Source organism: Anoplophora glabripennis, unplaced genomic scaffold, assembly GCF_000390285.2.
Source record: "Anoplophora glabripennis isolate ALB-LARVAE unplaced genomic scaffold, Agla_2.0 scaffold175, whole genome shotgun sequence".
In the NCBI taxonomy this organism is placed as follows: domain Eukaryota; kingdom Metazoa; phylum Arthropoda; class Insecta; order Coleoptera; family Cerambycidae; genus Anoplophora; species Anoplophora glabripennis.
Window position 1 is genome coordinate 720,019 of NW_019416926.1, and position 16,572 is coordinate 736,590.

At 31.7% G+C, this 16,572-nt stretch overlaps 1 protein-coding gene across 3 annotated transcripts in view; it reads left to right on the forward strand.

The window, feature by feature from the left end:
- LOC108904790 (protein kinase C-binding protein NELL2-like) overlaps window positions 1–16,572 on the forward strand; it is a 269,898-nt gene that overhangs the window by 129,085 nt on the left and 124,241 nt on the right. For all 3 annotated transcript variants that reach the window (XM_018707465.1, XM_018707466.1, XM_018707467.1), the window contains 3 exons: window positions 8,985–9,245; window positions 15,198–15,434; window positions 15,484–15,709. In XM_018707465.1, the coding sequence (XP_018562981.1) occupies window positions 8,985–9,245; window positions 15,198–15,434; window positions 15,484–15,709 (724 nt within the window). The remainder of the gene's footprint in view (window positions 1–8,984; window positions 9,246–15,197; window positions 15,435–15,483; window positions 15,710–16,572) is intronic.

The following is a 16,572-nucleotide window of genomic DNA, read 5'->3' on the forward strand; positions in this document are numbered from 1 at the left end:
AGGAGATAAAAAGGTAATGTTTGTAAACTTTTTGTTTGGTTTTTGTTCACCCTTGGTCTCGTACGACAAAATAACTCTAATTTGATTTATATTTTAATACATGATCTTGATGTATGTGTACGCTATTCTCTACCTATATCTATACTGTCCAAGATTGTTATATGACATACTATGTATAACGAGACTAGGAAAACACAGTGAAACACTTAAATCTGTAATGTGAGTAACATATAAACAATATACGTAGATTTAATTTTAATTTAAAATTTTCTTTTTCGCATGTTATGTACAGGTTGTTGGTTGTTGCGTTTCTTGTTCATTCACCATATTTTGTTATTTTATTATTTATTATATAAAAACATTTTGTTTGTGTAATTTTAATACTTTTCTTTTTAAATTTGTGACATATCAAAATTGTTAGTGTGTCTGTATTTGTAATTTTTTTTCATGTTTATATAGATATTACTGTATTCATTTTATTGTAATGTTTTAGACACACTTTTTTAATATTTTAATGTTAAGTTTGTTATTTATAAATTGTGATGTAATTTTGAAATTATTAAATTTTATAGTGTCCTGAGGATGTCACGATAAGTGACGAAACGTCGACAATTGAGAAAATTTGCTGTTTTTCTTTGAAATTTGGCCTCTAATCTTCCCACTATTGACAACAAACTGAATAAAAATAAGGCTACCAATATCATTAGTTAATTAACAATATCTTTACATATTATTCTAGTTTAAACGCTGTCATTACATTTTCGCTAAATTTATAGCTAAATTAAATATTTTTACGATTATCATGCAAAAGTCTAAGTCTTCTGATGTACAGCCCTGTGAATTGTGTTCAGTATTCATTTAGATGACTTTTTCTCAAGACACATTCATTTTTAATGAGTTTTTAATAATAAATAGGTAGGTTGATGTAAATCATAACAAATTTTTAACCTCGCTATAAATTTAGTGAAAAAGTGAAGTAAATTAAAATGCCCCGTATATCAACTTACGGCAATATCTGATGGTTTACGTAAAAAATAATCGTAACATTTTATTATTGAAATTGAAAAATTATTGGAATATTATCTAATATTTTAGAAAATAGGTATTTTACTATTGAGGCATATTCTGGTAACTCCTATGTATTAATTAGAAGAAGCCGTAATTAAATATTTATACCTAATTATGCTTCACTCTCTATGGTAATACACATTACGACTCTTATAAAGTACTCCAGTCGAATTAGATTATAAAACCGAAAAATTTTATTGCACTTTATGACGGGGAAGGGTATGCAGAATGATATCTAATATCAAAAAAGTAACTTGAAAAAAGTGACACTAAGCGGGCAAATTGCAAATAAGTGGCAAATTTATATGTTTTTTCACTTTCTTTACTGCCCACGAAAATCTAGACGACCTATCGAAATATTAGTTATTTTATGTTGTAAATTACGTATAATTTAAGGTATTTAGAGTCATTTTTTCACTAATTTGTTAACTGTAAAATAAAGATCGAAGGCGGAAATATCAGTTTTTCGAAAATTGCGCATTATTATTGCAAAAGGCGATGGATGTTGATGAAATTTATGGAAAAGATGGTCAATTCATTCACCACCATGTGTGCCAAAGGCCGATTCGATTGAAATCGTTGCTCCAGCTATTTGTTAATTAATTTCGTTTGTTTTTTTTCAATTAATTTTTTAATTACCAAACATTAATTTTAGAAGTAAATATGCCGGTCCGATACGTCCAGAAGTTAATTAACGATTAACGTTATCAAACAAAGCTATATTTGGAATAAAAAGGCGTAGGTGATTTCTCTTTTTTTTAATTACCATCAAAATAAGCTATATTTAATGCAAAACGTGCTACTTTGTTAGTTGTAAAGGCCAATTTAATTTCAACTGATTAAAATTTTTCTTTTTCGATACATCTCTTTAGATCAATTAGAACCTAATATTTAAAATTAATTAAATGTTTAGTAATTAAACAATTAGTTGCAAGAAAACAAACAAAATTAATTAACAAATAGCTGGAGTAACAAATTCACGGTCAATCGAATCGGCCATTGGCACACATGTTAGTAATTCAATTGACCGTATTTTCCATAAATATCATCAACATTCATCGCTTTTTCCAATAATAATGCACAATTTCGAAAACTGATATTTCTGCGTTGGACCTATATTTTACAGTTACCTAACAAATTAGTGAAAAATGCTTCTAGTAGGTATCTTAAATTGTAGGTAATTTAATTGGCTACAACATAAAATAACTAATATTCCGAAAGGTCGTCTAAATTTTCATGGGTAGTAAAAAAAGTAAAAAAACACGTAAAGCCACTTATTTGCAATTTGCTAACTTACCGTCACTTTTTTCGACTTACTTTCTTGATATTATCGTTCTACATACCCTTCTCTTCTTCTCACTAGTCCAGAATGAAATTTTTGAAATATTGATGGTAAAAAATCTGTAAAATGAACAGCTTAAACACTAATCAAATATTTATCAATACCTACTGCTACTAATTTTCAATGCGTGAGAGAAGCTTTTGCAATTTAATGTACTTTATTTTAACACATTACTAACAAATTGCATGTTTTTATTATTCTAACAGGTATTGACTACTGCTCAAAGGGAAGTTTTTGTCATTCTAACGCTACTTGCCTTAATTTACAAACTACTTATGTGTGTCAGTGTGATATGGGCTTTCATGGAGATGGAAAGACATGTACTGGTATGATATACTTAATTATTAATGCTTAATGTAGAAGTGTAGTGCTTTATTAATTTCTTTGTTTGTATGCTGATTTCTATTAATTTGCAACAATAACTGAATTAAACAATCATGCGTATTTTTAACATAATCGTGCAGTTTATCATAACACATGGCGGGGAAGGGGTTCTAAAACAAATGGATGGATTGTACTTCAAGGTACAATCTTGTAATTTTATCTTTTCTTCAAAAATTTTTTTAACGTTCGTCGCTATTTAACAAAGAAGACTACCGAATATGAATCCAACCCCCTCGTCAACCCTCAGCACCCTTTGCCACCCACATTTCCACAGCAGCCTAAAAAACGTAGGCATACACAACCCACTCGACTTTATATGAGAATTGACATTTCAACTCTCAGAAAGGGGTGTACGGGGGTGGTAAAGAGATGCTAGGGGGTAACGAGGGGGTTTAATTCATTTTTGGTAGTCTTCTTCGTTTTTAGTGGCCCAGAAAACATAAGAATACACACCCTACTCGACTTTGTATGAGAATTGACATTTCAACTTCCAGAAGGGGATGTATGGGTGTATCTGTCGCAAATTAAACATTAAATATTTATAAATTAAAAATATCCATATAAATTCTACTTCTGACTGCTATAAATATAATTTTTTTCTCATATTTAATTTTTTTTACTTTATTAAAGAATATCTTTTAGAAATTTCAAGGAGGTAAGAACAGTAAAAAAAATACAAAGCAATAATATTTATAAAAATAAACTTACTACTGACCAGAGAGAGTTCGTTGAATTCAGTATGGAACAAGTGGATGCTGATTTTTCGAACAAAATCATCTTCAGCAATAAAACTCATTTTCATCTTGATGGTTTCGTCAATCAACGAAATTGTCGCATTTGCGGTTCAGAAAATCTACAAGTGGTTGTCGAGAAACAAATGCATCCATAAAGCGTCACTGTTTACTGCGAACTTTGGGTTACAGGCATCAACAGATTCTTCGAAATTGCGACTGGTCAGGTAATAACAATTAATGGTGCTCATTCGCGACATCATAATCCAGATTTTTGTGCCTAAATTTCAAGACGACATGTGGTTTCAACAAAACGGTGCCACATACCACACAGACCGAGAAAAAATTCAATTACTACGTAAGTCATTTTCCGGTCGTGTAATTTTCCGTGTTGGTGATCAGAATTAGACTTTTTTCTTTGGGGTTTTCTGAAGACTAAAGTGTATGCCAACAAGCCCAGGACCACCCACGCCTTGAAGGAGTAAATTGAGCATTGTATCAATGAAATTCAAGCTGCATCTATGCAAAACGGACATGGAAAATTCCGACAAAAAATTGCGTATATGCCAGCAAAGCCATAGAGGCCATTTACCCATTTACCCATTTACCCGATGTGCTACTTACTACACATAACCCTATACTGTATATTTTATTAATCAATAAAAAATGTATTTTCTATCAAAATTACTTCTTGCGTGAATTTCGGGACACATTTTAGTCAGAGGAACTGTCAACCGCCTTAACCGTGAAATTTTAAGATAATTTTTCATTCCATATTTTCAATATCTGCTTATTGTTTCATATTTAATCCAAACTATCTATATATTATTTTTACTATTTTAAATCTAGTGTTATAGTTTAGCCAAGTCTTTTAATTTCTTTTTTGTAGATATTGTATATTTCATTGCAGCCATGCAATGTTTGCCTTCCTAATTTTCATAATTTTGAAAGCCGCTTGCAAATGCGAATAGAACAAAGTAATACAACTTCTTTGATCGATAAAATTTGCTTTGGTTACATTAAATCTATTTCTTATTAATGTTTAATTTTTCCACGTTAGTTACTTGTTGTTTCACTTTTACATATTACTGAATTATTAATTTATATAACTAGACTATTCATTAGTTTTAATTGTATTGTTACTACGAATATCTAATGGTACCTACAAACAGATTTGACAATGCTTTTTCAGCGACTTCGATAAAAAAGTGAAATATCTCCAAAATTAGCAATTGGCTAAAATAACTATAAAAATACCTTAATAATTAGACAATACGCACCGCTTCAGACCGGCTGCTGTTAAATGTTGGAAATTGGCAACCCAAAAGGATGAAATATGTTTTGAGCTGGCATTATTTATTATTTTATATGAATTCACCTTGGAATGGGAGAATTTAAAAACATGAAATTGATGTTTTTAGATTTGTGCGTCGATTTCCAATTTGCAAGATATTGGCACCTATGTTTAAAAAAATTGTATTATACAGGTTGTATAGAAATGAAATGAATCACATTATTTACTGAATATTCTGTATTTTATCATGTAAAAGATTACAGTCAGTCTACGTGCCGATAAATAAATATGGCTAACCAATAAATATGCCCTGTATCCTTAGATGGGTTTCTCTTACTGTTGATTCCTCCAGATAGGTACGTAAAATAATTCTTGACACAAATGTTGCATATCATGGATGCTATTGGTAGTAGTCATAGTTGTGACACAGGATGTTGAATGACAAAGAAAATCAAGACATTATCAATTTATGTTTAAAATACCTATTTAGATACTTTTCAAAATCCAACAAATAAATTACCTTTTACAAATACTGAAACACGAAATTAAGACTAAAGACGAAAATACCTGCTATACGAAAACATATCGTTATCCCCACATATATGAAGTTTAAATCAACTTTCAAAGCCAGAATAATTCGCCCATGGTAAAAGAAAATGAAGAATTGTCGTAGACTACCGAAAATTAAATAACAGTAACTGACAGAAGTTATTTCACTACTTTAGATCACCAAATCGAAATGACACCAGAATCGTCTCTCTAACACGGAACACGGATATTACGAATTTTTAAGAATGCCCTTTGGACTCAAAAATGCTGCAAGTACTTTTCAGAGAATGAGTGACAACGTTTGTCGTGAACATATTAACTAAATTTGTTTGATTTATTTAGATGATGTATTTGTTTTTGCAACCTATTTGCAGGTACATATTACAAATTTAAATAAGATTTTCTTATCTCTAAGAAATGCAAATTTAAAAGTACAGTTGGACAAATCACAATTTCTTTAGAAAAATGTTGAATTTATTGTACTCCTGACGGAATTTTAAAAAAACCTAATAGAATTAGTACAGTCAAAAAATTACCAATCGCTAAAACACAAACAAATAAAATCATTTCCTAATCCTACTAGGATATTATAGAAAATTTATTAAACTTTTGCTAAAATAACAAAACCACTTACAAATTGATTGAAAAAAGACCAAAAATTTAAGTTAACCCCTGAATACACATCATGTTTCGAACATAGCAAAATCCTACTATCAAATGAACACATTCTTTACCGTGACTTTGAAAAACTATTTGAACTTGCAACTGATACCTACATCAAATTACGCAATAGACGCAGTGCTTTCACAAGACCGACATCCACTAGCTTACGCATCGAGAACATTAAACCCTACAAATTACGTGACCATTGAAAAATAATTATTAGCAATAGTATGGTGTTGCAAATGTTTTAGACTTTACATTTGCGGCAAGTTTACTATCTTTTACCATATCATAAACCATTAGAATGTCTTTCAAATTTAAAAACACCAAATACTAGACTTATTAGAGACTTATTAGATGGGGATTACATTTAGAAAGATTTGATTACGAATGTTCTTAGACACTTTTTCAAAATTTGATCAAGCCTATTCCTATTACTTAAAAATCAACAATTGAAGCAATGGAAGCTCTAATAAAATTTATATCTTTCGTTGAAGTACCAAAAGAAATTATTTGTGAAAGTAGTTCAGGAATAACATAATTTCAGACATTTATAACCTTTACAAAATAAAATTGCTAAACATTACCTTACATAACTCAACTTAAAGTTCACTAGTACAACGACTACATTTTAACAGTTTTAGACCAAGTTCGATATTTAAAGAAATTAACCATAAAGGGATATAATAATACACCCCATAGAAATACAAAACACACCCCCTTTGAAGTCCTATTAGAACATCTTAAACAAACCTTACTCTGAACGAGGAAAACATAATTACTGCCTATGTGGAAAACCATGCAAAAAATTCCCAACAACTCTACAAAACATTAAAAATAGAATTTCAATTGAAAAAGGAAAACGTACAGAAAACTTAAACGCATTGATCCAGACAACTTAAACCCAGGGAATAATCTTCATTAAAGATGACCAAATTAGAAACAAAACTAATCCAAGGTTTATTGAAATCAAAGTCGAATCAGATCAAAAAGTAAAAACAAAACGTGGCACTTATCACAAAAAATTAGTCAAAAGGAGACGTAAAATTGTTTCAGGTAGACCACGAGGATGACTAAGAAACAATCATGATAATAATCCGTACTTGAACTCATCCTTTATCATTTCGGAAGCCCTAGCTCAAATTAAAGGCACCACAAATGGAAACGGCATACAAACGTTAAAATTAGGAACTATGAAATCGCAATCCTTTATCCATAAATTTATTCATTACGTAAACCTACATACAATTCGAGAAGAACTTCCTCTCATTTATTCTCAAATCATTTCCTAAATTAATATTCATACATATTTACGCACTTCGACACATTTTAGTGACGAATTAATTATTTTTGTAATCAATATGCTAATCTTAACAGCAGACATTTTTCCATTACTATTTGATCCCTGTTCCTATATAAATTTCACAATTATTTCAACCACTTCTTACCTTGCAATGAGTATCAAATCACGATGTTTACATCCGCAATACACCAGGTCAACCGAAGGACGATAGCTGCCCGGTTCAATTGTTGTCCAATATTAAGCACGAAAACTGTCAAGCCCACCATATCGCAATGACCAAACCAGTAGCTACAATGTTAGAAGAAAACCGTATGCTAGTCATCTCTGTTGACACCATCAAAATTCAAAATTGCCAAAAAGGAATTTTAACAATTAGTCAACCATCAGTCCTGCGACTAACCTAAGGCTGTAATATAATCTGCTTCAAGTTACCAAAAATCAAAATTCCTCAATTACGGAATATCTCAATTAACAAAAACGCACCCCTATGTCCGAAAGAAATCGACTTCGTCCACATTTACTCATTAAGAAAATTAGCGGAAGAAGCTAAAATAGACCAATTTAATGTGGAATCTGCGGATCCCATAAGTTCAATTAACCGTTGGCTCTTTATTACCATCATAATTATACTATGCTTAGAAATCATCACCATTGCTGTTCATACCAAATGCAGGCAATACTGTCCTAATCTGGCAATCTCCAAAAAAAGAAGCAATAAATGTCACCTTCCAAAACCCATCGCCAGAAGATGATGAGATCACTTCGGAGGAAGGAGTTATATTAGTGTCTCAGTGACATCATCTTATTTTTTAAGACGATATTAGATTACGTTTACATAACTAGAATGCTATGTAGATATTTTTGCTTATTTCACAAAAGATAAAGCTGAACATAAAACAGCTATAAAAAAATCCATTCAGATTGCAGTAAACTCATAACAGACTAAGTGCGTATTACTGTGTCCACTCCCAACTTCACTTATTCTCATCTCCTGTGAAGTGTATTTTCACTATTAAAGAGGATGTCAAAAAAGGAGGAACGTAACCTTATTAACAAGAATTAAGTTGCCACTACAAAATGCCAACGTTACAGCCGTCTACTAGATAAATTACAGTTCGACAAAATTTCTTTCATATGCCAATCATGCAATGTAATTGATTTTAAATAATTTTTGCTCGGAAATCGTTAATTTTACGAAAAAAATACCTTTTTTGTTTAGAATGAATTAGGCTAACTGAAATGGTAAAGTCTTAGGGGTAGCTTTTTCTACCCCTTGCAATCGTAGAGGAAAATCAACAAATTATTTACTGATACCTTCTCGATAGCAGAAAATGTCTACTTAATTTTAATTTCTGTCATTTTTTTGATATTTCAGAAAAAAATAAAAACTAGTTTTCTGGCAGCTCTTTAAGCAGTTGTAGGTTCACAGGGATTTTTTCATATGAAAGACCCACAAAGAATCACCCACTGAATTTGTTCGCACTTATTTATTCACACCCTGTATAGGAAAAGATACAATAAATAGTTTTCAGAGTAACTTTTGGTATTATGTACCTAACTTTACATTAGCACCTGCCTATTTCAGTTGCTTTTAAGTCATATTTAATTTATGTATTCAGTAAATAAGATTTAAAAAAATATATTTTTTAGATATCGATGAATGCCAGGAAGAGGGTGGTTTGGAAGGACATCATTGTCATCAAAATACAATATGTGTAAACACTTTTGGTTCCTATATTTGTGAATGTTTACCAGGTTATAGAAGAATAGACAAATACAACTGTGCTGAATTAGATGAATGTAGTTCAGGAGAGCATAACTGTGATATTAATGCGGAATGCATAAATACCCAAGGTAGTTACCATTGTGGATGTAAAGAAGGGTACAGCGGAAATGGACACTCTTGTCATCGTAAGTTTTTTTTTTAATAATTAAAATGTTGGTAATACGAACGTATTAAAAATGTATGTATGTAAGCTAACTATTCTTCAGTTTAATTCTATTTTATATTTTCAGCAAAAATAAAGAAAGTGGGCAGAAAAGAATTTCAAATGGGAAAAATGTTAATGAATTTAACGTTTATGTAATTTATGTTGCAAAAATAATTATTGATCACAGTTCTGTTCTTTTAAACGGGCTTTAAATATTAGGATAATAGATATTCTTTCTTAGGATTACAGTGATGCCTACAAAGCGAAGCACAGCGTGTGTAAAAAAATGCATCATTGTCTAATTACTAACGGTACAGAAATGACTGGGTTTTAAAGTTAATATTCTTTTAAGGGAACTATTACATCAAGTATTGAGTGTCTTGAAATTACCTATATATTTACAGGGTGTAAGAAGTTTGACTGCCATTATTTCAGCATGAGATAGGGTAATAATAAATAAAAAAAAGTTGTATATTCCTGGGGTGTGGGCGCCGGGCGTAAGAATAACAGTTTTCAAAATACAGCGAGTATTAATATTGGGGAGTTTCATCACAACGTGACAACAGCGCTTAACCTGCTGATGCTCACCGCGTATACACGCGGCAGACTTGTCCTACGGAAAAAATGTAAACAGCTATTATTATGCAACATTTATGAAATATGAATGAATTGAAAATACATACATATATAGGTACAACATTACATCTTATTTTAACTTTTAGTTTTTCAGAACAATAATATTAGATAAAAGGAATTATGGTAAGTGTTCAATTTCAATTATTACATGAATGAACAATATTCAAATAGGATGCAGGACAGGTTATAGATGTTTAATAGTGTGATCTGTATGTTCTCCGGATTAGAATCCAATAAATTTTTTGGATTTATTTATTGGTCTCAAATTAAACATTTAATAACTTTTTTCTAATATTATGAAAGATTAAAGGTTAAAAAAATATTATTCCACAGAAAACATAACTTCATTTATTAGGTATTTCTACTTTTGTAAACTGCAAAAAATCTTTATAAATGAACTATTTGTTGTGTTGACAATGGATATTACTGGCAATGGCAACACTTGGTGTAATAAAATAAATATAGAGGTCAACTTTTGTTTAAAAATATCTAAGAATTCTGAACGTGGTAAATAATTTTAAAGTATTTTCGTTTACTCTACAACAATTATTTTTTAACACATTCACTGCCATGGCAGTCACTAGTGTCCGCTCAATAATTTTCTTTGAGCGCCATGGTCGACACTTGGTCCGCTTAGCCTCTCGAATCTACGGGTCAAGCGGACGTTTTTCATTTCAAAATAAATGCTTGAAATGTCCGCTTTGGCGCTTAATGAATGCTATCTTACCAGTGGTTTAGCGTCGTGGCTCTTCATTTAGCTTATAGCGGTCTGTGCGCGACCTCTGGCGGCATGAAAAAATACAGATATAAACAGCGCCACAGCGGACATCAAATATCAAACAAGATACAATAAGCAATAAAACTAACATTTATTTACTAGGAACAATAATATGAACTACAATGCATTTCAGTTGTAAAATCAAAAATAAACTAAAAAATCATACTTCTATTTATGAAAATTGTTAAAACATTCCAGACAAGACTTGGGCTGGTCTGAGCATTCGCTGCAATAAGATGTGACCTTCCGTTGCTCTTTTTCAGTTAAGTTGCTTATAGTTTCTTCTCTAAATTTTAGAATAGAAATATAATTTCCTGTTACTCTCATATAAGTGATCTCGCATTTATTATTGCTTTTCCTAATATAATTTTTAGTGCTAGTTTACGATATTATTTTACGGTTTTTCTCAAGCAGATCCATAACTAGAAAATTGATCTGACAAATCAATCGATGTTTTTTCCTTTATTATATTCTACCACTGCTGCTGGCTTAACTACTTCTTTTCCGTTTTTATTTTTTGTTATAGTCTCTTCTTCATGTTTTGTTGTTAACATTAGCACATCGCGCTTATCTTTCTATTTTAGTATAGTAATGTTATTCACTCTTCTTGATATTATTTCCCTCTTTTTCAACTTTTTCTTTATAACTTCTGGATTTCTGCGTCCGTTACTTCTCAGAGTTTCACTAGGTGAGTCTTTCTTGCAAGTAATTTTTCTGCAAGATCAATGCTTGTATAATAATTGTCCGTTACGGCTGTCTTTCCTGAATCTAACAGACCTTCACTAAGAGACATAATATCTGTTGGTACAAACATAAATTTATTGCCACGTTTTCCTTCATACACATTTAGATTCCAGATATAACCTTCTGCACTGCACAGAATACATTTATACCGTATTTGTGGGTCTTATTTGTTTTATTATCAGTCGACCTCTTTTGACAAGCTTTGAATTTTCAATAAATATTCAATAAATACTTTGCGGATTCTATTTTCAGAATCCTCACAATTATCAGAAAAGTGCAACATTGATAATAAATCTCAATTCGGTTTCGTTTCTTATCTTCATTCCAGTAACAGTTGAGAGAAGGCATTTTTACAAGGCCAATGTACCCCAAAATTGCTATGAAATTTTTAGTTTATTCGACAGTTATAGGTACCCATTTATGAAGGCGAGAAGAACTGCTTACATCACGATCTTCTTTCATAAGTCGTTGTGTAGCATATAAATTGGTTTGTCCGACGATATGATTGATTATTTTTTCATTAATAAATACGGAATAGAAATCCCAGGGCGATCCATGCATATGTTGACAACTAGAATACTTTCATTTACGCCTCAATTTCCTATAAAACTGAAGTCATTTGAAGCTGGACCGTTTTAAGACGTAAAACTATTGCTACCAATGTCTATGTCATTTTGAGGCACGGGCACTCGTCAGAACTTGGTAAATATTCGTCCGAAGTGCCGTCAGTGTCGAACGGATCTAAATTACAACGAGAAATGGTATACACACATACAAATATTACATCGTTGTTGCCTTACCACTTTTGTCATAATCGGAAGAATATACATAACTGCAAGCAGCTAATATACGTTTTGTCCTTTCATCCATATTGCACCTACTCATTTGAAGTTTGGACGAAAACTAAATACCATATGAACCCTAAATCGTGGCAAAAAATCTAGTCCGAATAAATATTACTAAATACCTTATGAAAGTATTACATGGAGATCTATGAATACGAATCTGTGCATGGCGTGGTATATGATCTCCCAAAATTTTGCCTTGGAAGTGAATGTGTATCGTAAATTTTTATCAAAAAATATTTTTTTATTTTGTTCCTGAGTACAAAGGAAATGTATTTTCTGCTGTATTATTTGTATTATACAGGGTGTCCGGTAAGTACCTCCTAATCTCTCGGGAGTGTATAGGGGAGATCAAAATAAAACTAGTGCTTTCTATAATTTTTTTCCTAATGTGCCCCCTAACGGAGTTATGGGGGTCAAAGGGGTACCTAGAAATTAACGTTTAGGGTTATAACTTTGAAACCACCCTGTATATTTTAATAAAATTTTCGTACGTTGTATTACATATGGAGCTCTACGATTTGATGCTCAAATCAAATTTTTGCTATTATCAGGTATCCAGAAACGGACTGGCCCTATCAAAATTTTTCTCAAAATTTTGACAGAAGTAATTTTATCAAACTGAAAATATTATTATTAGATACTCTGAAGGTTTTTCTTTAAAAATGGTAGTCTTTATTTATTTCGAAAAAATGAACGGTTTGCGAGATAAATCGGTTTTGAAAAAAATTGGTAACAAATACAACAACAATTAAAATTTATTTTTTTACAATAAAATCATTCCCGCTAGTGCCAGCCTACAGATTCACCATAAACATTTACTGGTGGTGAATTAAGGGAATGAATAATGCCGTTTCTTGTAAAATCAACATCTATGACCAAAATACATCTACAAATTATTATTGCTCTTGTCTCCATGGAGTTCTTTTCTATTGTTTTCGTTGTTAGACCCTGTTGATTTTAAAGTACTTGTCAAAGGCGCGTGACAGAATAAAAATTCAATTTTATTGTGGTATTCGTTTTAAGCCGTTAGAAATAACATTTAAAAATGGAAGAATATTCCTGTGCAGAATATGCTGATATGCACCTAATTTATGGGGAAGCATTATGCAACTCCGTGGAGGCAAGAAGACTTTATGAGGAAAGGTTTCCGGGTCGACATTTGCCGAGTCCAAAAACTTTTGAAAGAGTTGATCGTAGTTTAAGAGAAACAGGTAAAAAAAAATAGTGAAAAACGTTAGTGAAACTAATTTCTTCCGAATCCTTTATTTAGGAAGCTTTTTGCCACGCCGTGGTGGAGCAGGAGCCCCGAGGAGAGTACGAGACCCTCATGTAGAGGAACAAATATTGGAAGACGTTGCTAATAATCCTTCAAATAGCATAAGGAAGCTTGCGGCGCAAAACAATGTTACAAAATGGGCTGTACATGAAACTCTGAAAGAACAATTGCTTTACCCGTACCACATCCAAAAAGTACATGCTATGTCTCCAGATGATTATCCAAAAAGACTTCAATACGCCAATTGGTTTTTACAGCATCATATTCGGAATCATAATTTTGGTACATCTATTTTGTTCACCGATGAAGCAGGTTTTACAAGAGACGGCATAATTAATTCGCATAATCTACATGTCTGGGATGAAGAAAACCCTCACGCTTTAGTTCAAACTCGCTACCAACAAAGGTTTATGGTGAATGTGTGGGCTGGCATTATCGGGAATCATTTGATTGGTCCATTTATTCTGGAGCAAAGACTTAATGGTGCTCTTTATTTGCAATTTTTAGAGGAAAATCTAAATATTTTGTTAGAAGAAGTGCCCCTTCAAATAAGAACTGAAATGTGGTACATGCATGACGGTGCACCACCCCACTTTGATCGTTTAGTACGTCAACATCTGACGAATGTTTTTGGTGATCGATGGATAGGTCGAGGCGGACCTGTATTATGGCCACCTAGGTCGCCCGACCTAAACCCATTAGACTTTTTTCTGTGGGGTCATTTAAAAAATAACGTTTATTCAACACCCGTAAATAGTAGAGAGGAACTTCTGCTGAGGCTAACACAGAACTGTGACCATCTCCGCAATAATCACGGAATATTATTTCAAGTGCACCGGGAAAACATTCGTAGGATTAGAAAGTGCATTGAAGTACGGGGTGCTCATTTTGAACATCTACCGAAGTAACATTTAGGTACCTTTGTTCATTGTTGAATGTTCTTTGTTGCATGTCTTGTAAGTAAGTTATTTTTCAAATGTTATTTTTAATTGGTCACTACTTGCTCATAAAGTATAGCCAACCCGTTCAAAGATTTCTGGACTTGATAAAGTTAAAGAAATTAAATGCATGAAATAATATGTAAAAAAAATAAATTTTAATTGTTGTATTTGTTACCAATTTTTTTCAAAACCGATTTATCTCGCAAACCGTTCATTTTTTCGAAATAAATAAAGAGTACCATTTTTAAAGAAAAACCTTCAGAGTATCTAATAATAATATTTTCAGTTTGATAAAATTACTTCTGTCAAAATTTTGAGAAAAATTGTGATAGGGCCAGTCCGTTTCTGGACACCTGATAATAGCAAAAAGTTGATTTTAGCATCAAATCGTAGAGCTCCATGTGTAATACAACGTACGAAAATTTTATTAAAATATACAGGGTGGTTTCAAAGTTATAACCCTAAACGTTAATTTCTAGGTACCCCTTTGACCCCCCATAACTCCGTTAGGGGGCACATTAGGAAAAAAAATTATAGGAAGGACTAGTTTTATTTTGACCTCCCCTATACACTCCCGAGAGATTAGGAGGTACTTACCGGACATGTATAGTATATCTGCTGCTACATTATCTATGATGTGTTTAAAAGTGTTATGTTTTCATTAATTCTTTTTTCTGAAAACTATTTTAATGAACAAAATTATTTTTAGCTATATGTAAACAAAATTGTTTGAATGGAGGTATATGCAGAAGTCCTGGAAAATGCGCCTGTCCTAATGGTTATACAGGACCAAGTTGTGAAAGAGACTTAGACGAATGTTCTACGAATTCTCATAGGTGTGCAAATGCCTCTATATGTGTAAATATGATAGGTTGGTACTATTGCCAATGCAAACAAGGGTATGAAAATCCTTATATAGACAATAAATTAGGAACTAAATGCATAGGTTGGTATATCTTCTATGAATAAAAAGTTATTAACTGAATTTATTTCAGATGTTAATGAATGTGACAGTGATCTTCACACGTGTCATCCCTCAGCTCAGTGTATAAATATTGATGGGAGCTTTAAATGTGAATGCCCAAAGGCCAAATCAAACTGTAAGTTAAGCTGCGTATTTGAAGAAAAAGAAATACCACACGGACTTTCAACTTCTCCTAAAAAAGATCCTTGTCAAATATGTACCTGTAATAAAGGAGTGATGACATGCGAAAGTCCTAGGTAAAAATTTACTCTCCTATTCTAAATCCTACAAAATCAATATTTAACTACCTGCACGTTCTATGATTCTTAAACGTTCCGATTCTTAATTCAGACAATTTATGGCAAATAGATCCACTTTATCCAATCTTGTTAATATTACTGATTTTTATTGCTCATACTTTAGATATTTGTGGGCATGTTGATGTAGTTTACAAAGATCTGTCAAAAACCTTAAACAGAATAGATTACGGGATTCTTCTTCGTAAGTTAAATTTTAGTATGTCGATAAACTTTTTAAAATTCTTCGAATGTTCTATCTAGGCCATTGAAAGTTCAGTATCGTAGATTTACATCGACTGAAATAATAACTTTATTTTTCTACAGATTACACCCAATTACAGGAAAAGCTATAATAGTCCAAGCATTCTGTCACGGATTAACGTTAAATTTGCAGAAATTATTACCTGGACAAAAAAAAATATGACCGTATAGAAAATTAAATTTTAAATTGAGTTTCTTATTCTTTAAACTCGATCCAAAATGGCGAACATGGTTAAAAAAAATCGCAAAGTTGCAAAAAACGGTTTTTCTAAAATAACTAAAAAAATATAGCACCTATTGAAAAATTTTAAATTAGAAAGTTGAAGGTTTTAAAAAGATGACTGTAATGGGAAAACTTGAAGTAACACCTTATTGTCTATACCTGGCTCAAGGTATACGCCCTTTTTTTTAAAGAAATATTATGATATACAGGGTACCAGATAATAGATCAGTATTCTAATATACTTCTAATGAGTGACACATATAATATGTAGTTTCATTGAAGCAACATTCGAAAATTCATTCATTCATTCATTCATATTTCTAATTCCAAAGTTTCG